The sequence below is a fragment of the Microtus ochrogaster genome, chromosome 6 (assembly GCF_000317375.1).
Source record: "Microtus ochrogaster isolate Prairie Vole_2 chromosome 6, MicOch1.0, whole genome shotgun sequence".
Lineage (NCBI taxonomy): Eukaryota > Metazoa > Chordata > Mammalia > Rodentia > Cricetidae > Microtus > Microtus ochrogaster.
This window is the reverse complement of record NC_022013.1, coordinates 10,544,791-10,570,890: the sequence shown is the minus strand read 5'-3', so window position 1 is coordinate 10,570,890 and position 26,100 is coordinate 10,544,791. Positions and strand designations below refer to the sequence as shown.

General features: G+C 50.0%; 1 protein-coding gene across 2 annotated transcripts in view; it reads right to left on the bottom strand.

Moving 5' to 3' along the window:
• Window positions 1-5,709: 5,709 nt before the first annotated feature.
• Steap3 (STEAP3 metalloreductase) overlaps window positions 5,710-26,100 on the bottom strand; it is a 38,910-nt gene continuing 18,519 nt past the window's right edge. For both annotated transcript variants that reach the window (XM_005348259.2, XM_026779598.1), the window contains exons 2-5: window positions 23,283-23,782; window positions 20,640-21,167; window positions 14,901-15,065; window positions 5,710-7,388 (exon numbers count right to left, since the gene is read on the bottom strand). In XM_005348259.2, the coding sequence (XP_005348316.1) occupies window positions 7,107-7,388; window positions 14,901-15,065; window positions 20,640-21,167; window positions 23,283-23,774 (1,467 nt within the window). In that variant the 5' untranslated portion in view covers window positions 23,775-23,782 and the 3' untranslated portion in view covers window positions 5,710-7,106. The remainder of the gene's footprint in view (window positions 7,389-14,900; window positions 15,066-20,639; window positions 21,168-23,282; window positions 23,783-26,100) is intronic.

The window sequence follows — 26,100 nt, the reverse complement described above, 5'->3', positions numbered from 1 at the left end:
CATCTATCTATCATCTATCTATCTATCTATCTATCTATCTATCTATCTATCTATCTATCTATCATCTATCTATCTATCTATCATCTATCTATCTATCATCTATCTATCTATCATCTATCTATCTATCATCTATCTATTTATCTATCATCTATCTATCTATCATCTATCTATCTATCTATCATCTATCTATCTAATCTATCTATCTATCAATCATCTATCTATCATCTATCTATCTATCTATCTATCTATCTATCTATCTATCTATCTACCTATCCATCCAGTTATCTATGTTTTTAATTGTATGTATGTAAGTGTGTCTGTGTATGAACTTGTGCATGGGAGTGCTGGTGTCTGAAGAGGCCAGAAGGGTTATTGGAAACCTCTGGAACTGGAGTTCCAAGTGGTTGTGAGCTTCCCAGTGTGGGTGCTGGGAGGAGAACCTGTGTCATCTGGAAGATCAGCAAGTCTTCCTAACCACTGAGACATCTTCCTAGCCACTCTTTATGCATTTTGAAGCACATTATTTAATATATTCAATTCTAAGTATTTTACCATTGTGTCATGACTCTCTCTACCCCAAATAATGCCTTTTGTCATAAAGTATACTTTATGTGATAATGAAGCCACCCCCATCTTAATGTTTCTTCTTAACACATCTCTTCCTACCACTGCCTTTAGTCTTTAGATACACAGCTGTATTCGTAATTAATTATATGCATAGCTTTATTGACAAAAGCCAAACAGACAATCTCTTTTAAGCTATATTTTGTTTATTCTTTCAGAATAGCATTTTTATTTTATGCATGCATACAATATGTTTTGATCAAATCTACCCCATCCCTTCCCCTTTAATTGCTCTCAGACCTCCCCTGTCTTGTTTCTCTCACAACTTCATGGTATCTTTTGTTGGACCCACTGAGTCGAATTAGTGCTCCTAGTATGTGTCTAGGTACGGTACCATCCATCGGAGCATGGGGATTTAACAGGGGCCGGCTACCTAAAGAAAAGGACGATCCCTCCTGCATCAGCCATCCCCTGCCCTAGCTCCTCAGCCAGGGGTAAGGTCTCGTAGCCACGCCTCACAATCTCTATCTTTTGAATGAAGAGTGCAGTCTATCTGTGTTCATTGCGGCCTTGGCTAACACAGCCCCCTCTCTGTCTCTCTGTCTGTATTTCTCCCTCCCTTCTTCTCTCCCTCCCCCACTCTGTGAGTATGTATGTGATTTGGCACACATTTTTGTGTGAGGTGTGGGTTGTAGGTCAACCTCAGGTGCTGGTCCTTACTTTCCACCTTGTTTTGATACAATCTTTTGCTCAGTGCTGTGTACTCTAGGTTAACTTGATCTCCTAGGGAGTCTCCTGTCTTCCCGTCTCCCTGAGGCACCCTTGGGACTACAGACACTACATACCCTGATTTTTATGTACAGCAAGTGTTTTCATCCACTGAGCCAGCCCCCCCCCCTTCTTCCCTAAAGTTCTAGGAAAGAATGTACACACGTGCAGCACCCCGACTTAGGAAGAGTTGTATAGACAGCTGAGCGTTATCCTTGCTCCTCCCGGAACAGGGTGCCCTGCAGTGCCACAGCCCCGTGATCTCAATGGCTCCTGGATAGAAAACCCAGAGTGGACGCCTCCTGAGCTCCTCAGCTGTAGTGGGAAGGGGGCCCAGGGAGGCTGGTTTCTGTCCTAGTGGCATCCACATGCTGGAAGGCAGGCTCTCAGGGATGCGGGGCTCCTGTTCACTGTCTGGGAGCAGGAAACCCTGGAGCTGGACTCCTGGCTCTGCCTCAGTAGACATTGATATTTAGGTTTATGCAAAACCTCAAGGCTGTGGATTTGTGTTGGGAAGACCCTGTCAGACCTGGGCATTCAGGGGGTTGAGAGAGTTTAGACATTGGTGAGTTCACCTCAGTGCACAATGACGTCCTCATTGTTTTCTGGAAACATACTCATTTTGCCCTCATTCTTTTTTTTTTTTTTTAAACAAGATTGTTTTCATCCCAGATTGGTCTCAGACTTTCTACAGAGCCAAGGATGATCTGGAACTTCTGATTCTCCTCCCACGTGCTGGAGTTGAAGGTTTGTACCACCATGTCTGGTTTATATGGTGCTGGGGATCAAGCCCAAGGGAGGCTTCATGTGTGCGTAAAGTCCTAACTTGAGCATGGTGCATGCGTTTTCAATTCTAGCACTTGGGAGGCAGAGGCAAAGGCAGGTGGGTCTCTATTAGTTCAAGACCAGCCTGGTCTACATAGTCACGGGCTGGCCAAGGCTGCATAATAAGACTCTGTCTCAAAGCATAATACATACTTATATTTGTAAATGTTAAATATGCAAATGACTATGCAAATAAATAAAGACGAGCACTTCCTCTCTGTCTTTTAAGAGCTGTGATACTATTTTCTGTTTTCTGCCGACATGTCAGGAAATCTCTTATGGTTCCGCGACTGTAGGTGACCTGTCATTTTGTCTTTCCTGGCTGCTTCTCAGAGTTGCTTGCTGGGTCTGAATGTGGCTTACTTTTAATTTGTTTCCCTGGCTGCTGGTGAACACTGTGCTCTCTGCTTCGGTGAGATCCCAGTCTTACTGGCTTTAGCAAATCTTGGCTTTCCCCTCTTCACAATTTGCCTTGCCACAGTTCTTTCCGTGTCCAACTCCAGTAATTGGTGGCATGTGAGTCTCCTTTTCTTTATCTTAAGTTTTTTATTCACTTTATACGTATGAATATGTGCCTGTGTGTATGGATGTGCCCCATGTGCATACCTGTTGGAGCCCCTAGAATAGGGTTTGCAGATGAGTGTGAGCCATCATGTGAGTACTGGGAATCTTATACAAGAGGACCAGGCATTATTAACCTCTGAACCAGCTCTCCAGCCCCTCCCCCTTTCACAGATTTTTATTTGGAATGTGTGTGCATTTGTGCGTGTGTGTGCATGCTCACGTGCACGTATGCACACCCAATTGCGAACCATGTGTACTCAGGTGCCTACTCAGACCAGATATGGGATCCCCAGGAGCTGGAATTACAGGTGCGTGTGAGCCACCTACTGTGAGTGCTGGGCACTGAACTCCCATCCTCTGCAAGAGCAGCAAATGCTCTTCACCTGCGCCACATCGCCTGCCCCAGGACCATTAGTATCTCTTTAGTTTAACTGCTTTTCCTTTTGAAAAGAAAGTATTATTGTTTCATTTTATGTGTATGGATGTTTCACCTGCATGTTTGTCTCTGCATCAGATGCATACCTGGTGCCTGCGGAGGCCAGAAGGTGTTAGGTCCCCTGGGACTGGACTTGCAGAGGGTTGTGAGCCATTCTGTAGATGCTGGAAACTGAGTCCCAGTCTTCTGGAAGAGCAGCAAGTGCTCTTAACCAAAACCTCATCTTTCCATCTCTTCTAAAAATACAATACTCTAATCAGTTTCTTGAGAATTTCATACATGCACACATGTATTTTGATCATATTTACCTTCAACTCAACCCTGTGTCTCCCAAATCCTCTCTTACTTGCTACCAACCTCATGACTTTGTTGTTGATGATTTAACAACCCACTGAGTTTGGTTTGTGTTGCTCACTCATTCATGGGGCAGGGACCATCCACTGGAACGTGGCCGGTCTACCAGGACCACACCCTTGATAAAGGCTCTCCCTACTCCAGAAGCCACTAACTGTCAGTAGCGCCTCAGCTGGAGGCGGAATGCCCTTGAGTGGCTCCTTCTTGTTCAGGCAGCTATGGCTGCCGGGAGTTCCTGGGTGCAGTGGTTCGGTCATGTCTGGAAGAGACCAGTTCTGCTCTCTGAGGTCCCTGGGGATACTGCTGTGCTCTCACCTGTGGTTTGTTGAAGGTGAGCTGGTGTGAGCAAAGTTGTTTTTCACCGGGAAGCACCCAATAGGCAGTAGCACTTTGTTTGCCCATTTATTTTCGGCCCCACTAATTTTTTTACTTCCTGAGAGTTCAGTGGAACCTTAAAAAGGATGTTTTCAAGGCCAGTGAGATGGTTCAGTGAGAAAAGCCATGTGCTCCCGAGACCTGAGTTCCATCCCAGAGTCTACATGGTGGAAGCAGAAAACTGACTCCTTTAAATTGTCTTCCTGGCTTGCACACGCGCGCGCGCACACACACACACACACACACAATGTAATAATAATAATAGTAATAAAAAGTATCCAGTCCAGAGACTGGATGTAGCAGGATGGATCTTGGAAGCAGAACCCTGATGGGTAGGGAAACTTTTCGCTAATGACTAAGGCAGTGTTTTGAAAACTAGGTTCATTCTACATGGAGAACTTACAGAAACAAGCCAGGTTTCTGGTCCAATAAATAAAATCAGCTCTTGGTAAAAGGGCCTCGTTATTCACCTCATGGGAGAGGAGGTAGGGCTCACATGGCCAGGACATCCACGTTTCTACTTGAGTATGAAGCAGTGGCGTTTCTGAATGCTATCAGATAGAGAGCTAATTCAGCAGAGATCAACTATGTGGCATTATAGAAATTTGTGAGGCAAAAAACCCCATACTTTATATGCTTCCAGGAAATACAGTTTCATGTGTGTGTGTGGGGGGGGGGGCAACCCTGCCTTTCATTCCTCTGGCACTGTGGTTTTTACAGCCCCGACTGTCCCGTGGAGACCTTGCCTGCTCCATCACTGGCCTGTCACTCCTCAGTAGCCACGTCCAGCACAGATTAATGCTCAGCCTGGCGACCCCTCCACCTAAGGTATGGCCGAGTGAACACAGGCTCCAGCTACAAAACTAGATGAATCCACAAAGGAGCCAATGCTCATGTGATCCGATTGCCAGAGAGGAAAGTCTGAAGTTTAAAAGGCAGCTGTGCCCTGTCACCGCTTCTGAGACAGCTCTGTACGATGAGACAGGGTGGCTGCGCCCACCACAGACTGCATGCCCACTTCAGGCTGCGCCATTTAGTTTCTAGAGCACTGGGCTGGGGCACTCTGGAACCCAAACAACAAAGACATTACCAGGCTTAGGGAGTGGCCAGCCTCCTCGAAACTGCTGACTGCCGGGGAGGTGAGAAGCAGGGACAGATGCAAGATCCGGATCAAGTACATGGTCCACCTGCCATCCGTGAGCTGATTGACAAGTACCCACGTCCCATCTGTAAGCAGCTGTGGCAGACGTAGGGCAGGAAAAGGGGGGAAGTTCCACTGTTCCCCCGGGAACATTTCTCCAGAGAGACGGAGAAGGCAGTAGACCCTACCAGATGGGACCACTCATGTCTTCCACTTTTGCTGTTTCCATTGTTCCTCCTGCTTTTGGTCAGCAGGGAAGTCATTGGGCCCTGTTATGTTGAAATCTCTGCTTTGCCTCCCGCGGTCTTCTCTGCGGACCATGTTCAGGTCCTAGAACAGGATATCTGCTGCCCATACCTGCAAGAAGCAGCCAGACTCTCCAGTGTGACACTTCTGCCCATCATGGGCCTAGAGGTTCTTGCACTGGACTCTTGTCCCTTTCTCACTCAAGGACCCTTATGATGCCTGCCTGGTGGGAAGAGGAGCATCTCATCCTGTGTACCTTGGCCAGTCCTTCTTCCTTCCCTGCATCAAAAGATGCTTCCTGGCCCAGGGGAGCCCCGTGGGATCACTGTTCTGTAATGGTGGCAGATCACTCCATCTCTGCAGGATTTGGGGGGACTGTGCTGAGTAGCTGTCCCTCACACATGGATGCCTCAGGGCTGGGAGGACAGATGCCCTCTGCCCTGGGTATGTTCTGGCCTCCTGCCCCTCCCAGCTGTTTTGAATTATAATGTAGGGTCTATTCGGGACTCCGGAGACTGCATACAGACAGAAACACACATGCACACACTCACATGCATAAGTTACATTTCCCCTTACGGACCCATGGTTAGGTCTAATTAATAAACCAAGCACAGGAAGACAGTAATACGAGCAATGACAACGAAGGAAATTGTAGCTATAATAAAATGAGAGTATGATCTCTTTCAGAATTCAAAAAACAGTATCTGCAGACTTTTGTGGCTGAACGTATCTGAGAGGGAAGGAGGCAAAAGCATGGACAATGGGGGCCATGGAACCCCCATAGGAGGAGCATGAAGCCAATGTGGTTTCTGGGTGCTCAGAAGGTAGGCTGCCTGCCCAAAGGCAACAGGGGTACCTGTTACTCTCCTTGGGGACCAGTTTTATGAAGGTAGTCCCCCCAACCCCAGGGCGTATCCAAGGGGTTTGGCTGGCTTTTTTCTGCAGGCTCTGATGCCCTCTACCCCCCACCCCCCACCTTGGGCTGCTCTGACAGGCGTCTGCTCCATGCCTTCCAGGGAGATGTCCAAGTTAATGATGGGAAAGGCGAGAAGGCACAGCGGTTTAAAGGAGGGTCACCACCGGCTTAATGGAGGGAGAACAATTGACTTCTGGAGACCATGTTCATTAATGGCTCCGGCGAGGAGGCGACTTCACACCTTCAGAGAAGGAGCAATTTGCAGGTTCCACGGTGACTCTGGACCTTCAGGGAGGAGGGACAGTCTCCTCAGCTCAGCTAGGATCAGATGCGGCAGCTTCAGCTCCTTCCCTAGAGAAAGGACAGGCCTGCAAAAGCTCCTGCAAGGATTCCAGGGCCTTGGCGAGCCCCAGCCCCACATGCTCAGGACAGCAGGAGGGTCCGCACCTAGTCCTTCTTAGCCCTGGGGGGTGGGGCAGGGCTGCAGCTGGGGCAGCTCTAGGCCCAGCTCTGCACCGACTTTAGGCTGTAGTTAACAGGGAATACAGAGAACAAGGACTAAAGGCCAGAACCCAACGAAATACAAATCTCTCCTATACCAAGTGTGCATCTGCCTCTGCCAATGTCACAAGGGTGGGATCTGCTACTCAATGTGTGGCACTTGCTTTGAAATACATAAGTTGAAATATAGGGACCCAGCTTCTTAGTTAGGTAAGAATAATAGCAAATCCTATTATATATGTATTATATGTGAACACATATCACACGCGTGGTGTGTCACTCTGAATACCATGGTGTAACCTGCATCCCAGGAATTCAGATCTCAACCACCTCTGCACATATCATCACCCCATTTGCAGCATCCAGAAACTCAGCTCAGGGCTCCCACAGCTGTGCCTGTCTCCATTTCCAGGGCTTCACACGTGGCTTGTTTTCTCCCCCTGCATGTGGTCGGCAGGCAGCATGAACTTGACAGCGCCATCTTTCTCCCAGCCTCTGCGGATCTTAGTGAGTCTGCGGCTGAGGCAGGGAAGGAGGAAGAGGCCCTTGGCCAGGATGATCACACAGGGCAGGAGCAGCGTGAGTGTGAACGTAGGCGGCAGGTAGAACTTGTAGTGGTTTTCTTCAAAGGCACGGGTCCAGCCATAGGTGAGTGTGTGCAGCGTGCTCAGCATCAGGGCCACGAAGCCCAGCGTGGACTGTGGGAAGAAAGGAGGCGGAAATGAGAGAGGACTACGGAATTCCAATCCCAGGCCCACTTCTTTCTCTTATAATTTTTTCCACGTTTTATTTGGCGTATGTGCGCGCGTGTGTGGAGGTCAGAGGCCAGCTTGAGGAAGTGGCTTTTCTCCTTCCCCATCTGAGTCCCAGGGATGAAACTCAACTACTGAGCCATGTTGCTGGCGCTTCTCATCCAGTCTAGCCTCAAACTCAGTACCTAGCTGAGGATGACCTTGACCTCCTGATCTCCCCTGTGGAGGAGAAAATGCAGGGCTTGCTTTGCCTGCCACCTAAGCCACAACCCAAGCCCTCTGTTCTTTCTACTTGTGGCGCAATAGTTATTTCCTAAACCATCTGGGCGGGCTCCAGTGTCCCTGGCTGAAAACAGGAGCCACACTTCCAGGCTAATGGCATTTAAGGATTGACAAACGAACATGCCTTTTGTCTTCTTTTGCATCTTCTTCCAACTATGGCATTTGGACTTCTGATGATTCCCAGGAAACTTTTAGACAGAATTATACCGAAAGGGCTTTTAAAAAACATTCTATTGATTTCATATGTGTTAGAATAGAAACAAAAGTCTGCTAGCATGTCCAGACCAGAATCTGACAGATAATGCCTGGCTGAGGTAAGGCTGAATTAAGAAGGGAATTCATTATAAATTGTCTTAAAGAGAAACAGGACATGGTGGAACTCTCCTTTAATGCCATCACTCAAAAGGCAGAGGTAGGCAGATCTCTGTGAGTTCAAGGCCAGCCTGGTCTACACAGTGAGTTCTAGAACAGCCAGAGCTTCATAGTGAGACCCCATCTCAGACAGACATTCAGATGATAGAGAAACACAAGGTAAAGAGTTTGCTGGTTTGTGTACAGGACTCAGCACCAGCAGTGATGGTGGCTCCAGGGGCCTGTGGTCTGGTGACCTGGCACTGTACAGAAAACCTCACACGGCCATCAGGAGGCACTATGTTTGTTGACTTCATCTCCTGCCCAGCAGTAACTTAGAACCTTGTCAGTCATATCTCTCACTTGGAAAAATTGAATGTTGTAGTCTTATGAGCATCACGGCCCCAGACGGAACTGTCTGAACATTCTTACAATAGTCTTCCACGCTTACAGGTATAGGTGGCTTTTGCAAGTTATTTCCAGGCAAGAGCAGCCAATGAACACTGGACTCTTGCTTTCTCTTCCTCCTCCTCTTCCTTTTTTTTTTTTTTTTTTTGAGACAGGGTTTTTCTGTGTAGCCCTGACTATCCTGAAACTTGCTCTGTAGTTCAAGCTGGCCTCAAACTCAGAGACCCACCTGCTTTTGCCTCCCGAGTGCTGGAATTAAAGGTGTGCAACCTCCTGGCCCACGCTGCATTCTCATGGACCACAGACAGGAGATGCTGATCTTGTCATGCCTGCTGGGATTGACTGGCAGTGTTCCTGAGCATAGCATGTCATCAACTTCAGTGACAAGCAGGGGATTACAGCAGCAAGCCTGAGCAAAGTGTGGGTGTGGGTATAGTGAGCTGTATGGGGCAAGAGGAGAGGTCTGGACATCTCTGGATGAATGCTGACCACTAGCACCACTGAGGATTTAGGCTGGAGGATTATGTGGTGGTCATCATCAAGCAAAATGTGCTGTTTTCTTCAAGAAGCCGTCACACTGGTATGACCTAAAGAGGCTGCACATTCATGGGGCTGATGCTCCATAGACATTGGTTTGGGGCTTTCTAGAAAAGCAACAACTGGCTCCTAGATTTCTTCCTAGCCAGGCCTGTCAACATAGCGTTGGGGCTTGTCTGTTATGCCTCCTTGTTTGAGCTTACCTCAGATTCCATTCTAAAAGGGACTGGGGTCTGGTGGGGCTGAGGGCTGGCTTAGTGGCCTAGCCTAGCATGTAGAAGATCCTGGGGTCCATCCACAGCACAGGAAAACTGAAATAGTACAGATGAATAGATGGGGCTTATCCTTGCCACTTGCACCTGCTCTTGTATTAAACCAGGATAGTGAGTTCCAGCCAGAGAAAGAGCATCACTCAGAAGGATTTGCTTGTGATGTTCCAGTGAAGCATCACAACAAACATTTCCCAGTGGCTGCACACTGTATTCATGGGTAGCTGCCTGGGGATATTTTTTTCCATTTTCCATTTGTGTGCAGGGGACACACATGTATGTGAGTACATATGTGTGCATGCATGTATGTGTGTGTGCGTGCATGAGTGTATGCATGTCATGTGGAGGTCTGAGATTAATGTTGGAATCATCTGTGATCGCTTTTCTACCTTATTTATTGAGGCAGGGTCTCTCAGTCAAACCCAGGGCTTGCTGATGAGCCTAGTTTCACTAGCTTGCTTGCTTAGGGTTCCCATCTCTATCTTCTGAGGTTGGAATTACAGGTGGGCCACCATGCCTACCCAGAATTCATGTGGGTTCTAGAAACCAAAACTCTGGTCCTCAAGTTGTGTGGCAAGCATTTTAACCACTGAGCCATCTTCCTCGCTCTGCTCCCGCTCTAAATAAGATACCCATCCAAATGCAGTAAGAGCTCCCCTCCCCGGTCTCTCTCCACTGGATTTTATTTCTAAGTGTTGGTCAGTCGGAGGCTGGTTCCACACAGAAGCTGGATGTTAAAATCACCTAGGAAGCCTGTGGGGAAGCAGGAGCTGCACCAGCCCGGCCCTGGAGAAATTCAAATTCAACTAGTTTAGGGTGGAGCTCAGTCATCTGGTGTTTTTCAGAGTTCAGCAGATGATACAAATGTGTCACCAGGACTAAGCCACTAATTTTGGAAACCCTCTCACCCACACCCTTCTAGCTGGAGGTTGAAGAACCCACGCAGGGCCCAGCACCCAGGCTGCTCTATTGGTGAGGGCCCAGCTCTAGCTCTTTAGAAAACCACGGACCCCATGTGTGTCACAGGCCTTCCTGATACGCAGCAGCAGTAAGACCCCACCGAGTCCAAGGACGCTGAGGGCCCAGCTTCTCTTCTGTGATACGCCAGTGTTTGACCCACGTGGGCTCCTGTCTTCAGCACTCCATCTGAAGACTGAGAAGACGAGCATGCTGGTCCTATGGAGACCTTCCCGAGGTCCCCCAGCCATCAGCCACAGGCAGCACCTCATAGGCCCTCTTTTCTTTGTTTTCTGCGTCCCGTGATACCCGTGGCAGGAATTCCAACTTTGGGCTAGTTGTTTCTAGCAGGGCTGATAGCCAGAAAGCCTTAGATTTTCCAGGCCTGCTGGGAAGCCTCGATGTTTTCAGAGAATTTGTTTTTCCTAAAATTCTCTCTGTCCTTGGGAACATCTTTTTAAAAAATTTTTTAGAATAACCAAAGGAAATTAGAAGAAAAAGTGTTGTCATGAAGCCATTAATAACCCCCTCAAGACATATACACCAAGCTAGTGACACTTTTATCACACAGAGGCTTGTTAGCCGTGGCTCCTGCTGGCACTCAAGTACCACAGCATGAAGGTCTTCGGCCATCGCTCACCAAGTGTGGGTCAGTCTAGTCCTTGTCATTATTTCAGCAGCGGCTGCATCAGGCAAGGTCAGAGGAAGTGCCTGTAACTCAGGGTCAGAACTTGGCTTTCAGGGCTGCACCCGGGTCATCTACGCAGGGGGCTCTGCAGACTCCTGGACACCACAATGCTATGGAGTTTGACTGAATAGGGAAGGTTCAATACAGACTATGCTAAACAAAAACACCCAAACAAACACTAATCTAAACTGAAAACTTCTAACCCCACTGTGGGGGTCTGGGGGTACAGCTCAGGAGTGCACTGTTTGACTAGCCTGTCTAAGTCCCTGAGATCTATCCCCCGCCCCCCACCACAGAAACAGGAACTGGTGCACACACACATAATCTCAGCATTTGGGAGGCAGAGGCAGGAGGGTCCATTCAAAGTCATCCTCAACTGTGTAGCCAGTTTGAGGCTAGCCTGGGCTTCATGGGATCCTGTCTCCAAAAGGAAACACATGAGTTAAGGGTATAAGACAGCCCCGGATTTCATCACAGTCCCACAGAAATGGGTGTGATGGTACATGCCTGACCTCAGCACTAGGGAGGTTGAGGCAGGAGGATCAGGCAAGCATTTGATGTTTTCCGTGACTACACAGATTAAGTTTGAGGCCAGCCTGGACTAAATGGGACCCCGCCCCCAAAACTAAACGAAACAATACCCAAATCACCTTGGTTTGGGTTCAATGCAGGCATATGGAGTCTTTTAATGAGATCAGTATTCCAACGGCTCTCAGCTCAGCTAAATAGAGCATTCCAGGCCAAGGGTTGGCCCGGGCTCTTCGGAACACCAATAGGTTTCAAATCCAATGGCTCTTCACTGCTCCAGAAGGCCAGAGCTTCCCTCAAAACCCCCAGCTGAGCAGGAACTGTCTCTTTCGCTGACTTTTGGGACCCTGCTTCTCATATTGGGTCGCCTTGCCCAGTCATAATACACGGGAGGCGCCCAGCCTTACTGCAGCTTGTTCGATGTGCCATGCTTTGTTGACACTTGTGGGAGACCTGCCCTTTCCTGGATGGAGAGGGAAGAGGAGGGGATTGGGGAAGGGGAAGGGGGCAATGCGGGAGAGGGACTGGGAGGGGAGGATGGTGGAGGGAGGCTGCAGCCAGGATGTAAAATAAAAAGATGAATTAAAAAGAAAAAACCCAGCTGTTACTGGGCACAGAAAGCCCGCGCTTCCCATGGATCCTGCTCACATTCTTCCTTGTCGTCGTCCTGGGTGGCTACAGGGAGGTGCTGAGTGGGAAGCTCCAAACCACGGAGACACACGGCTGATGGAGCAGGAAGGCTCTGTTCCTGCCACTGGAGGGCAGCATGCACATTTAGGGTCACCCCGACTTCCAGGCTGTCCCTGATCCCTTTGGTAGCAGGGCCCTATCTCTCTAGAAATGCTTTGTGCTTTAAAATCTCTCCTCACCTGCTATAGACATTTTTGATGGTGGCTGACAATAAGAAATGTATTATGCATTACAAATGGCCAGGAGACAGCCATATAACCCAGCATCAAGAGGAAGACACACAGAGATAGTAATAGTTGGGAGTTAGTGCGCTGACATGAACGTCACCCCACCTAGGAGGATCTCTTGAGTCCAAGAGTTCGAGGCCAGCCTATGTAACACAGTGAGACACCATCCTCAAAACCAAAACATGCAGACAGTTGGTGCTTATTAGAGAGAGTAGGGCTGTGACCAGACACCCCAAGAAGAGTAGCCATGTGCTGTTTTCCTTTCACCCATAATTTTTCACGTTGTCTCACAAACATTTCTCTTATAGCATTAATTTCATTTTTCAGGAGTGCAAATTGAGGCTTGGGGGCAGGGGCATGGCTGGCCCCCACCACAGAGCAGGTGATGTTGGAACTGAGGAGCCCCTGGCAGACCCTCCTCCATACTGGGTTCTCGGGAGAGAGAGCACAAGGTTTCTCGGGCTAGAGTGCAGATGTCAGACCCCCTAAATGAATCCCTGCCGTTCCACCCACTCGCTTCAATATGTAAAGCAAAGCATGGCTTCTGGAGTCCCACTCAGCTTTTGCTAACAAAACCAAATCCATAGGCTTCCTCCAGCAGCCAGAGCCGGAGCATGTAATCTACAGCTGCTTAAGGGAAGAACTTTCTGGAAAGGGAAGCGACCCACAGGCTGTTTTAATTGTGACCGAACCACATACCCAGGATCCTTGAGGCGGCAAGTGAGAAATCTGAGATTTGGGTGTGAGACAAACAGGGATTAGTGGCAGATCAAGAAAATTCCTTCCCTCCCCACCCTCTTAGGCCAGCCTGTGTCAGCCCTGAGCCCTCCGCCAGAGGCCTTCTGGGAGAAGCACAGCCCTGGAGATTCACAGCCTTGCTTTAAAAGTCAGCCACAACTGTTTGGTTCTAAGATATGCTAAGGGTCTCAGTCACAAAGAATTAATTTGGATTATATAAGAGCAGTATTCTGTCACTGTCCCTCTGAGTCCTTGTTGAGCAGAGAAGCTGCAGATTTTGGTTGACAGTGGGGGTGGAGATGGCTGTTCTCTGCCCTGATACAATACGATTGGCAGGCGCCGAGATGAGTCAGCTTCCATCCACCAGAGGGATGAGTTGCTCTGCCAGCACTGACCCTCTTGTACTTTTTGAAGAACACTGGGGGGTGCCCAGGGAATTTGAGACATGTCCCCCATGTAGGCTGTGTCCCTTACAATCTCTGCTTACCTTGCCCCCAGCTGTATCTTAGCCTATAGTGATGCCCGGCACAGTATGTGCTCAGACTGGCCACTGCCTTGAAAACTGCAAGGAGACCTTTTCCCTGCAGCATTGCTTCCCTGAGTGTTGGCAGCTGTGAGCTGAGAAACAGAATCGTGGTGGTGGGGTTCACAAATATCCAGTTATCAGAAGTTTGTGTGTACAAACTGCACTAGAATCTCTGATATGCCATGGTACACTGTGAGTCTCTTACAGGAAGTAATCCATAATTTATGTATTGGAGAACTGCCATCTGTCTGTCTACCTATCACCATCAATTCACACATGCATTCATTCATCCATCTGTCTATCCATCTATCCATTCACCTATACCAACACGAATCATCTATCTATCTACTATCAATCAATCAGTCTCTATCATCTATCAGTATCTATCAATCAATATCTAGCCATCTGTCTATTTATTGATCTCTTACAGAGATTGAAGCAAGAGACTTGCACATACTTAGCAAGTACTCTACCTCTAAGTGACACCCCAGTCTTCATACTTTTTTCTCTGAATCGGTCCAAGAAACATCATTATTTAGGAAACATTGCTTGATCTCATTACAGAGCAGTTCTCATGCTAGTTCCCACCTGCCCCAAAGGGGAACCGGGCACCAGGGTGAGCCGAGGGTGTGTGTGTGTGTGTGTGTGTGTGTGCGTGTGTGTGTGTGCGCGCGTGTGTGTGGATGGAGGCTGAGCCGAGGGTGTGTGTGTGTGCGTGTGTGTGTGTGTGTGTAGGCTGAGCTGAGGGTGTGTGTGTGTGTGTGTGTGTTGGTGGAGGCTGAGCTGAGGGTGTGTGTGTTTGTGTGTGTATGTGTGTGTGTGTGTGTGTGTGTGTGGAGGCTGAGCTGAGAGTGTGTGTGTGTGTGTTGGTGGAGGCTGAGCTGAGGGTATGTATATGTTGAGGAAGGAGTTTCTAAGAGCACTCATAGCTCACTGCCTCCCATGGACACCAGGCTCCTGCAATGACTATGGAAGTACTCTGTCCCCTGAGGAAGTTCAGCCCAGGGTCCCAGGCTCTGTCCACCATCCTTGTCAGAGCTCTACACAATAGACTTCCCAGGATTAGGAGGTCTAACTTGCCCAGGGCAAGCTGAAGCAGGATCAGGAGGTTGGGAGACCCTACAAGATGGGGAGTCCTCAGCACCTGACCCAGTGTCCCGTAACAACCGGGATCTAAGCTGAAATAGTCCAGAGAGCACAAAACTAGGCTGGCCCAGGACCACGCTGCAGCTGGCGCTCAAGGGAAATCTGCTTTACCTGTACGAAGCTGAACTCCTTCCAGTTGAGTGAGTTGGCAATGGAGGGAAGTGAGGTGACAGCCAGCAGCGACAGCACACCCAGGGCCAGCACGCCCATGGAGAGGTATATCTCCATGCGCCAGACTTCTTCCTCAACCCAGAGGCGGCTCTTGTTGGCCAGGACCTGGCAGAAGGGAAACCATGACCACGATTAGCAAAAGCTGGTACCCGAGAGCACACGTCACCGTGGAGCGCGGGTCGCCCTGGAGCGCGCTCCAGACACGTCCGTCACCCTGGAGCACGGGTCCGTCACCCTGGAGCATGTATGACTGAGCACCAAAGGACAAGAGTAAGAAAGCCACAGCTATGTTCACGCTCTGCTGAACAGCTAACGTGTGCCAGGCATATTCTAAGCACTCCCCAGGGATTTGAAAGCCACACTGGGTGGAGAGATGGCACAGCAATAAAAGCATTTGCTGCTCTTGCAGAGAGGACCCAGCTTTGGTTCTCGGCGCCCACGTCTGGCAGTTCACCACCTGTAACTCCCATTCCAGGGGCTCTGATACCTTTCTCTGGTCTTTAAGAGTTCTTACACTCATGTGCACATACCCATACATGGACATACAGGAGTTATTAAAAATAAATCTTTGAGCCAGGTAGCAGTGGCACAGGCCTTTAATCCTAGCACTTGGGAGGCAGAGGCAGTCAGATCTCTGAATTCCAGGCCAGCCTGGTCTACAAAGCGAGTTCCAGGACACCGAAAACCCCTATCTTGGAAAAACAATAACAATAAATAAGTAAATAAATAAAATCTTTAAAAAGTAATTAATCTCATGATGTCTCCTCAAGACAGAGCACTCTACCCCCATTTTAGGGATTAAGGAAACAAGAGACAATGATTGGGCCGGTTTCTCAAAGTCCCAGCTCCCTTCCTGGCTGATGGCCAATCTCAGTTTGAGGGTAAGAGACCAGAGAGTCCCAGGCTATACAGACCCTCAGCTGGGCCTGGGAGTGCATGCCTATAATTCCAGCACTCGGGAAGCTGAGTCAGGAGGATCATTGTGCATATCTAGCCTGGGCTACTCATTGAGGCTCTGTCTCATATCTTACCCCCGGCCAACAAAAGAAGCCTATGTTCCCTATGCATGGCTATACCACACTGTTTTTCAGCCCCCAGTCAGGATAGTGGAAAGGCAGTGTTTCAGGGCTGTGTCCCCTCCGTCTATGGACCCACAGCCCTCCCAGCTGCCTCCCCTCCCAGCTGCTGCCTCCCCTCCCAGCTGCTGCCTCCCCTCCCAGCTGCCTCCCTCACCTGGAACCTTTCCACCCTGCTTCATTAGTGCCTCACACTTGGGACACACAATGACACTCAATGCCACTCCTCAACATCTCCAAACTCAAAACCCCCAGGCCCCTTTCTTTCCATGTGTTCTTTTCTCTCTCTCAGGGAGGCGGGGGCACATACCTCTAGCTCATCCGTTGCCCAGCAACAGTCCGACATCCCCTCACCAGTTAGTTCAGCAAGCACTTAGAAAGTACCTACTGTGTGCTGAGCCCTGGACTACATGAGAACATCTGCCGTCATGACACCAGTGTCTCCCACTGAGCTCCAAGAACACACACGTGCATCAGGGATGCTCTGAGCCCTGAGATGGCCCCTCCTCACCCACTGGTGCTCCCTGACCCAGCGCCTGCACGGGGAAGAACTGGAATCAAGGTCCTTCCGTCAGGACTGCCATCATTTCCCAGTCAGTCCTGAATGCTAGCCCTTTAATCTGCTATCAGAAAAGCAAGAAAGAAAGGAGGCTAAGCAGGCTGCTCTCTGCCTCTCCTACAAGGAGACTGACTCAGATGTGTGTGTGTGTGTGTGTGTGTGTGTGTGTGTGTAACCACTTCAGCAGGAAGAAAAAAAAAAACCTCGTGTAAGCCTGTTACTGGAATAGAATATTAAAAATGAATCCAGGGGCTAAGCAACAATGGCTGCAAAGTTTACAAAAGAAACTAAAGGAGTCAAGAAAATGCCATCTATGGCCACTGCCTACACAGTGAGAAAAGATGGCCTGGTTTTTGTTTCTGTTTTGTGACAGGGTCTCCTGTAACACAAGCTGTTCTCCAACTCACAAGACAGCCAAGGATGACCTTGAATTCTGATCCTCCTGCCTCCACTTCCCAAGTAAGTGCCATAATTTCAAATTTGTGCCACACGGCTAGGCTGTGGGTGTTGCTGGGGTGGAACCCAGGGCTTTCTGCGTGCTAAACAAACACTACCGGCTGAGCCGCATCCAGTTTCCCATTCTGTATTATTGTACGGCAGGCTGCTTCATATTGGTGTCTGAAGGCCACAAAGGACCAGGAGTTGAAGGACTTGTTTGTTTCTTTCCTGACCACTGGCTTTGTGGGTCTGAGACACCATCTCTGGACCGGTTTCTTTACCTGACAGATCCCAACGAGCTGGGATTTTGGCCGGTAATTGCAATGTGGTAAAACAAGCTGGAACAGCATTTGCTAGTGGGGAGAGACAGGTCTGACCTTGCAAAAGGCTCAGGTCCCTGCCGGAGCAGCCCCCAAACAAGACTGACTCATGGTTGGTGGTGTTAGCGAAGCGAGTCATCTCCATGTGCTCTGCTGTTTGCGCATTACTCAGCATCTCGCTGAGCTCAGGTGGCTCACATCACAAGTCCCTCTGTGCCTGACTGCAGACTAGTCAACAGTGGCTTGCAACACTGGTGCTTCTCAGGGAAACACTCCTGGGGGGCTGATCGTTATCACTTTTATGGTGTGAGTGAGGCGTGTTTGAGTTTGTGTGGAGGCCAGGGGTCAACACTGGGTGACATTCTTCAGGAGCTGTCTACCTTGCTTATTAAGATGATTTCTTAATGAATGTGGAACTTGCCAAGTAAGCTAGGCTGCTGGCCAGAGAGCCCCAGGGATCTGCCTGTCTCTACCTCCCCAGCCTGGGATGGCAGGCATGTGCAGTCACTCCCAGCATTTTCATGGCTTCCGGGGATTGATCAAACTCAGATCCTCATGCTTGCAAGGCAAGCTCTTTGTTGGATGACTCTCCGTCCCACGCTGGTTAGCTTTGGAGTGAGGAGGACGGGGAAGCTGCCTGTGGGCCAGCTGTTGCTTCTGAACTTGACTTCTAACTAAACTGGAAATGCATCTCCAGGAGCAGCACCGGCAAGTCAGAAAGCCACAGCAACTCCAGTCTAGGTAGTGATGATGCTGTTGGAAAAGGTGGTCTTGAAAGCCTCCAGGCCGCACTGTCTTGGGATTCAGGGAAATCCCAGAGAGGTTTTCTGTGTCCATGTTATTGTGTGTACTCCCTGTTCCTACAAGGCCCTGAAACAGCCAGTGTGAGCACTGGCCACAGGGAGGTAGCCAAGAGCAGTCAAGGGGACTGCTTCCCGCAGGTTAAAGCTTCAGGGACAGGATACAACATTTCTCAACAGTGTCCAGGTCTGGGACCCAAAGGTGCAGCCGATCAGTGGCCTACCACATCCACGTTGAACTGGCTCAGCATTGCCAGGCTTTGGCATGCCAAACGCCAGACTTTCTCTGAGTGTTGCCTCAGACATGCTCCATCATCCTGGGTCTCCCCTTGAGAATTTGGCAGTGAGACGATTCACCTGTGCCATCTGGGCCATGAAGCTGGCGTGATGGCAACACTGGGCTAATGACATCAAGGAGGGTCTGGGCCAGACAGAGAATTTAGAGAATGACATACACAAAGAGGGAGGGGAGCTGCTCAGTCAACGGCACACAGACCTGCCTTGATCACTAGAACCTAATCAGAAAGCTGGGTGTGATGGCAAGTCCTTGTGACCCCAGCACTGGGAAGGCAGAGACAGTGGATCCTTGAGGCTCACTGCCCAGACAGCAGAACCTACTCAGCAATTTCCAGGCAAGTGAGAGACCTTGTTGTAAAAATAACAAAACAGTTCCCCAAACAATAAGCACAAAACCCAAGCCTCATAGTGCTTCAGGATCGACAGCTTAGGTGGTCTCTGCCTCCACGTAGACAGGCCAACACTTTTATGTGCCGCACATGTGTGTGTACCTGCAGAGGTGAGCATGCTCATACACACAGAAAAAGGGAATTAGTTAGGGCTGGGGAGGGGCAGTGGCTTCCTATGCCCTGGGAGAGGGTGGGCCTTTTCTTTCTCAGCTCTGCCTGAACTCTTGCCGACTCAGCACAGAGGACTGAAAACACAGGGCTCCGGCCCCTGCATCACCGTTTCCGGGGCAGGACATGCTGCCTGGCGTCCCTTCAGGAGGACAGGGCTCCCACACCTAGGGGGTTCACCTTTTGTAGAGGAAAATGTCACCCTGGACTTGCTGCAGGTCTGTAATCTTAATTCCTTCAGAAGCTGAGGCAGTAGGATCACAACTTCTGGGCTACAGATGAGTTCAAGGATGCCCTGGGCAACTTAGTGAGAAAAAAAAAATGAAATTTATGCCCTTGCAATGCTGAAGCATGCATGGGCAGCCCGTATATGGTGGTTCTGTCAAACTTGTCTGAGAAACCACTGGCTGGGAAGCAGGTGCCCAAGGTGGGCAGGGGTGGAGGCCTGTGATCCAGCAGTGACGTGATCTCACTCCCACGCCCTGTGTCCCTAGGGGACCATGTCAGGGTGGGCACTGGCCTCATGGGACCCCTGTACCCTGAGGGTGGATGAGATGAACTTCGCTAGCCCTGGGATGAACCCTGCTGGGTAATTGATGTCCTACGTGGGCAGCATGCAGCCACCAGCCTGGGGCCCAAGGCTGACATAGAAAAAGAAAAGCAGAGATGCCATAGTTCTGAACCAAGCAGGAAAGCAGGCGAGACAGTGGCCAAGCTGCTTCTGTATGCACTGCTGCCTGCTGACGCCACCATTCCTGCTCCCTTGACTCAAAGACTCCCACTGTCCTAGAACCCACTGGGCAGAGTGGTGCCATATGGCTTCTTAAGTGAGTAAATAAGACCACGCCTCAATTAAAAAGGAGAGGAGCCACCTTAGTTGGTAAAATGCTTGTCTTGCAGCTGTGAGGATCTGAATTTGAATCCCAGAACCCACAAATAAGCTGGGCATAGGCTGGGGAGATGGCTCAGTGGGTAAAGTGCTTGCCACAAAAGCATGAGGTCACATGCACGCACACTCATGTGCACACACACACACACACACTCGTGCACACACATACACATACACACACATAATGTTAATCCCAGGAATGCAAAGATGGGAGGTGGAGGCAGGTAGATCTGGAACTTGCTAGCAAGCTGTAAGATCTGACTTCAGATCCCCAAAGCCCACATAATGTGGGGTGCTATAGTGCACATCTACAGTCCCAGCATGCCTGTGGAGAGACGGGATGCAAAGATAGGAGTCTCTAGAAACTTGAAGGACAGCTAGTCTAGGGTATGTAGAGGCAAACAACAGACCCTACCTCAAACAATGCAGATGGTGAGGACTAACTCTGACTTCTACAAGTGCTCCATGACAAGTATATCCCACACTTATAGGCAGCAACACGCACACACGCACACACACATACACACACACACATGCAGACGCATGTACACACACATGCACACACACGCACGCGTGCGCGCACACACACACACATACTGGCACTCTTTCCCGACTATGTCTTCCTCCACAGTGCTCAAGAACTAGGTACCTGCTCTCTCTTGGTCTCCCACACTTAAGTCTGCACGAGTGAGGATAGCCACAGTGGTACCCAGATAGCTCCCGGTGAAGGTGGTGGGTTGTACCTGCTTCACAGCCAGGTTGACCAGGTCATAGCGGTGGGAGCGGCGCAGCGGCAAGCAGAAGCTGTAGAGAGCGTGCAGCACTCCAAAGAAGAAGCTGAGCAGCCCGATCTGCTTGCGATGCTGCAGCCAGTGGTCCAGCCAGTCCGGGAAACGCTGGTACTTGGTCCCCCTCCTCAGCTGAAGGGCGGCTGCCAGCACACCAGGCAGGTACACCAGGGACAGCAGCACATAAGCCACACAGGGCAGTGTGGTGTTGACCACAGACAAGGGCACCTTGTAGAATTTGTTCTCATGCTTCCGCATGTATGGCTGCAGTACATCCCGGATGAAGTTGTAGGCATAGAAGCACACGAAGAGCCCCAGTGCCAGAAGGATGGGCACCTTCCAGGAAGGAAAGAGGCGCAGGGGTATGGCCTCTATCTCCCGGGCTGAGGCCAGCGATCCCATGTCTAGGGGTGTGAAACCCATGGTGCGTGCCATCTCTGAGATGGTGTGCTTGGCTTCCAGCTGGTCACTGCAGATGAGCACCTGTAGGAAGAGAGAGGGGGGAAATTGGCTGGAGTCACAGGTATGGGCATGGCTATGGTGAACCACCAGGGTCAAGCTCCTTAGTTGAGTTGGAGAAACTGAGGCACAGAGGGGCAGGTACCAGTGAGTGACCAACTGGTGAGAGTGCAATTCAGAGTGCAAGATGGTGCTGATGCTCAGCCAAGGATTTGGGAACAGAGGCCCTGCGGCCTCCCCTAGAGATGAAAAGACAATGCCCTCCCTGCAGGTGTTCTGCTGGCTCTGTGATATCACTGTCATGGTAGATGCTCAGTCAGGAGGCCCCTGTCGCCTCTGGAACAGCTGCTTCTGAGGACTAACTGCTCAAGGACTGCCTCTTCTTGCATGTAGCCTCTGAACGTGAGGCAGCAGCCGCAGCTGCATCCTTCAGTGCAGAGATGTTCTCTATGGTGCTGTCCCTTGGCTCCACAGAGACCTCAGTCCCTAGCCCTGCCTGCCCCATTGTCCCAGCCTGCAAGTCCGCTGTACCCCCTGAGCTCCATTGGAAGACACATTGGTGTCTTTGGGTGCCCAAGAATCCTGAGCCATCTTGTTGACACACCTGAGGTCTCTCTAGTCTCCCACAGTAACTGAGCAGTTAGTCTGAGCAGTCATCTCAGCCTCCTGCCCAGCCTGCAGGTCAGCACTATTAATACACCCATCTTTCAGATGAACAGACTAAGGTCTGAGACCTCGGTTTTTACTCTGGTACCTTTGCAGGTTGTCAAATCAGCCTGGGATGCCCTCCCTGCTTCCTGAGCCTGAGTCTAAGGCCGGCTGAGGGTCTTCTCCAGCAAGCCGTCTGTCCTAGTCAGCTTTACCTGTCAGCATGGCCACTAAGTCATCTAAGAGGAGTGCCTCAATTAAGGGATTGCCCAGATCAGATGAGCCTGTGGGCATGTCTACGGGGGATTGTCTTAATTGTTAATTGGTGCAGGAGGGCCCAGCTCATGGTGGGAGGCACCATGCCTAGGCAGGTGGTCCTGAGCTGTGGAAGAAAGCTAGTTAGCAGGAGCAGGAATGAGGCAGCCAGCAGCAGTCCACGGTTTCTGTTGTACTTCCTCATCAGGTGTGAGTTCCCAGCACAGCAGTGATGCTGCACGGAATAGCACAGAGGCCTGGGCTCTTACTCTGACTTACTCTGTGATGACCGTAGGCTGACGTACGCCCTTTGCCCTGTGTTGCTTTCAGACGGTTTTATCACAGCAATGGAAAGAAAATGAGAGCACCATATGAAAACCTGTCCCTGTCCTGAAAGTCCTATGGCGCAGTCACACATCTAGGTCACACAGTGATGGATAGTCAGGTACCTCTAGATTCTCTCAGAGCTGGGCCCTGGATACTTTATGGATGGAGTGGAGTCCGGCTTTCTTTTAGTTGTGTGTAGATGTATGTATGTGTGTACATGTTTCATGTGTGTGCATGTGCATGTTGAGGGCAGAGGTGAAGTCAGGTGTCTTAATCTATCCCTTTCCATGTTCCTTGTTGAAACAGGCTCTCTCACTGAACCCGACGCTTGCCTTTTTGGTTATACTGGTTGGCTACCAAGCCTTAGGGGTTCCCCTGTTCCTGCCCCAGTGCTGCTGGGATGACAACCACTACATAGTTTTTAATGTGGATGTAAATCTAGGTTCTAATGGTCTCATAGCATGCATCTTACCCACTACACCAGCTCCCCAACCCCAAGATATCTCCTCCTTGAACCCCAAGTCAACAGCCATCATCCTTTCCTTCATACTGAGGAAACCAAGCTCCCATCTCAAACAGGGATCCCATGTCCATATAAATAGGGTTCAAGCTGGGCGGTGGTGGTGCATGCCTTTAATCCCAGCACTGGGGAAGCAGAGGCAGGTAGATCTCTGTGAGTTCAAGACCAGCCAGGTCTACAGAGTGAGTCACAGAGCAGCCAGAGCTACACAGAGAAACCCTGTCTTGAAAAACAAAAACAGAATAATAAATAAATAAATAGGATTCAAATCTCAACTCACCAGTGTTGGGCTAACATCATTAATGTCTCTGAGCTTCGACTTCCTGCTGTGTAAGATGAGATTTTTAGGGTAACGTGAGGGATGCTGGCTGCCATTCCCTAGCACCTACCTGCCTGTTCCCATCCCTTGGGCCAGCCTGCAGGGCCCAAGCAGAGATAACATTGAAGGCCTTGACCACAGTGCAAGCAGGGAAGAGTGAGGCCAGGTACTCAGCGTTCGACTGGTGGTTCTGAAGATGCTCCTTCTCCGTGGGGTTGCTTACATCCACTAGGATCTTGCCAGCCAACTGGTCGCCCAGACTGCACAGCGAAGAATAGTGCTCCCGGAACACGGCTACAAAAACGACCTGTGGAGAGCTCACGGCCTCCTCCTGAAAAGTCACGTGGGCTGCGGAGGGGAAGAGGCCAGCTGTGCGTTTGGGGTTACGACTCCCCACTACCACGCTGAAGCCAGAGTTCACTAGGCGTGTGGCTAGGGAACGGGCAAAATCCCCACTGCCCAGTATGCCCACTTTGGGGGCCTTGCTGGGGACCTCAGCCAGACTGCCATCACTGTCCACCAGGCGGCGACTGATCAGCGGCTTGTCCATGTCCCCGGACATTGCGGTGGCTGTAAGAGAATGCAGAGATCTGGTCACTAGAGGCCTCCCAGGGCATCTGGCCTCCTACCTCCCACCTTGTGTCACACATGGCTGGTTAGGTCTTCATCCAGCAGACACCAAGTATTCCATTTGCAAACACAGGGGACAAGCTGAGTGAGAGCAGCCCCGCCGGATGAGGACAGAGTGGGAGGACTCCGCCCTCCTGAGGAAGGCTGGGAAGGTGGCTCAGCAAGCATGGAGATTAGAGCTTGGATCTCTGTGCCCACATAAACACTGGGTAGGCACGGGACTCAGAAAGCAGCGAGAGAGGATCCCTGGAGCAGGCTGAGTAGCTAGCCTGGTCATAATGGTGAGCTTTGGGTTCACTTTGAGACCCTGCCTCATTGGGTAAGGTAGAGAACAACAGAGGGGATAGGCCAGTCTTGGACCTCCACAGGCACGGGTATACATATGCATACATACATACCTCAACGTGGGGAAAGAAAAAGGACAGGGACACTTAAGAGGACATGGGAGGGGCTGGAGAGATGGCTCAAAGGTTAAGAGCATTGGCTGCTCTTTCAGAGGTCCTGAGTTCAATTCCCAGCAACCACATCATGTCTCACAACCATCTGTAATGGGATCTGGTGCCCTCTTCTGGCCTGCAAGCATACATGCAGACAGAACACTGTATGCAAAATAAATTTTTTTAAAAAAAGAGGACATAGGAAAGGGGAAAGGAATCTAGGCAAAGCCTCTCACCAGCCAAGAAGTGTAATTCCAGTACATGAGCAATGTTTGCCATGATGCTGCTCATGTGATTACATTTATACCCAGAGAAAATGCTAAAATAACAATGACCTGAGATGCGGAGATGGCTCAGAGGCCTAAGTGCTTGCCGCACGAGGATCTGAGTTTGGATCTCTAGAATCAATGTACAAAAGTCAGGTGTGGCAGCATGTGCTCACATGTGCAGAGTCAGGCAGATCCCTTGGAAACCACTGGCATGCTAGTGTAGCTAAATTGGTTTCAGGTCCCAGTGAGAAACCCTGTCTCAAAAAGTTAAGGTGGTCCTGAGTTCCTTGCTCGTGGTCCCCCTCCTTCTGCTCCTGATTTGGACCTTGAGATTTCTGTCCGGTGCTCCAATGTGGGTCTCTGTCTCCTTTCATCGCCTGATGAAGGTTAATATTCAGGAGGATGCCTATATGTTTGTCTTTGGATTCACCTTCTTATTTAGCTTCTCTAGGATCGCGAATTATAAGCTCAATGTCCTTTGTTTATGGCTAGAAACCAAATATGAGTGAGTACATCCCATGTTCCTCTTTTTGGATCTGGCTTACCACACACTGAGACAATGGGGATGTTCTATCGGGAACGCACCAAGGCCAGCTGGCCTGGGTCTGAAAAAGCATGGGATAAAACCGGAATTGCTGAACATAGCGGACAATGAGGACTACTGAGAACTCAAGAACAATGGCAATGGGTTTTTGATCCTACTGCACGTACTGGCTTTGGGGGAGCCTAGGCAGTTTGGATGTTCACCTTTCTAGACCTGGATGGAGGTGGGCGGTCCTTGGACTTCCCACAGGTCAGGGAACCCTGATTGCTCTTTGAGCTGATGAGGGAGGGGGACTTGATCGGGGGAGGGGAGAGGGAAATGGGAGGCAGTGGCGGGGAGGAGGCAGAAATCCTTAATAAATAAATAAATTAAAAAAAAAAGTTAAGGTGGAGAGTGACTGAAAAAAAGACACCTGACATTGATCTCTGGCCCCCACACAAACATACACACACACACACACACACACAAATAAAAAGGAGATAATAGCGCTTTCCTTACAAGGTTGCAGAAATAAGTCAAACAGGGCTGGGCACAACTATAACCAGACTCAAGCCATAAGCACTGAGCAAGCACCAGCGGCAGAAAACCCCTCTGCACAAATGCCAGGTACCTGTCAAGCCCTAGAGATCAGAAATGGGTTGGGAGGGGGAGCAGGAGTCAGGAACAAGCGTTCTGCAGGTTGGCAATAGAGACCCTCTCTGCTCAGCCACCTGGAACCCGGGACCATCCCACCTGACCCCACAAGGCTTCCAGGCTAGGATGTCCACATTTGCTAACCATTTGTGTGACCTCAGAAACCTGGATGAACAGAAGTATGTCTTCCATCTCTACTTTCAAATTGCTGAGGCAGGAGAATAAGGAAGAAAATAAGGTTGGGGAAGGCTTTGGGCAAAATCTTATAAAATTCGCATACAAAAATTGGCAGGAGAGCTGGGTGGTGACGATGGTGCACGCCTTTAATCCCAGCACTTGGGAGGCAGAGGCAGGCAGATCTCTGTGAGTTCGAGG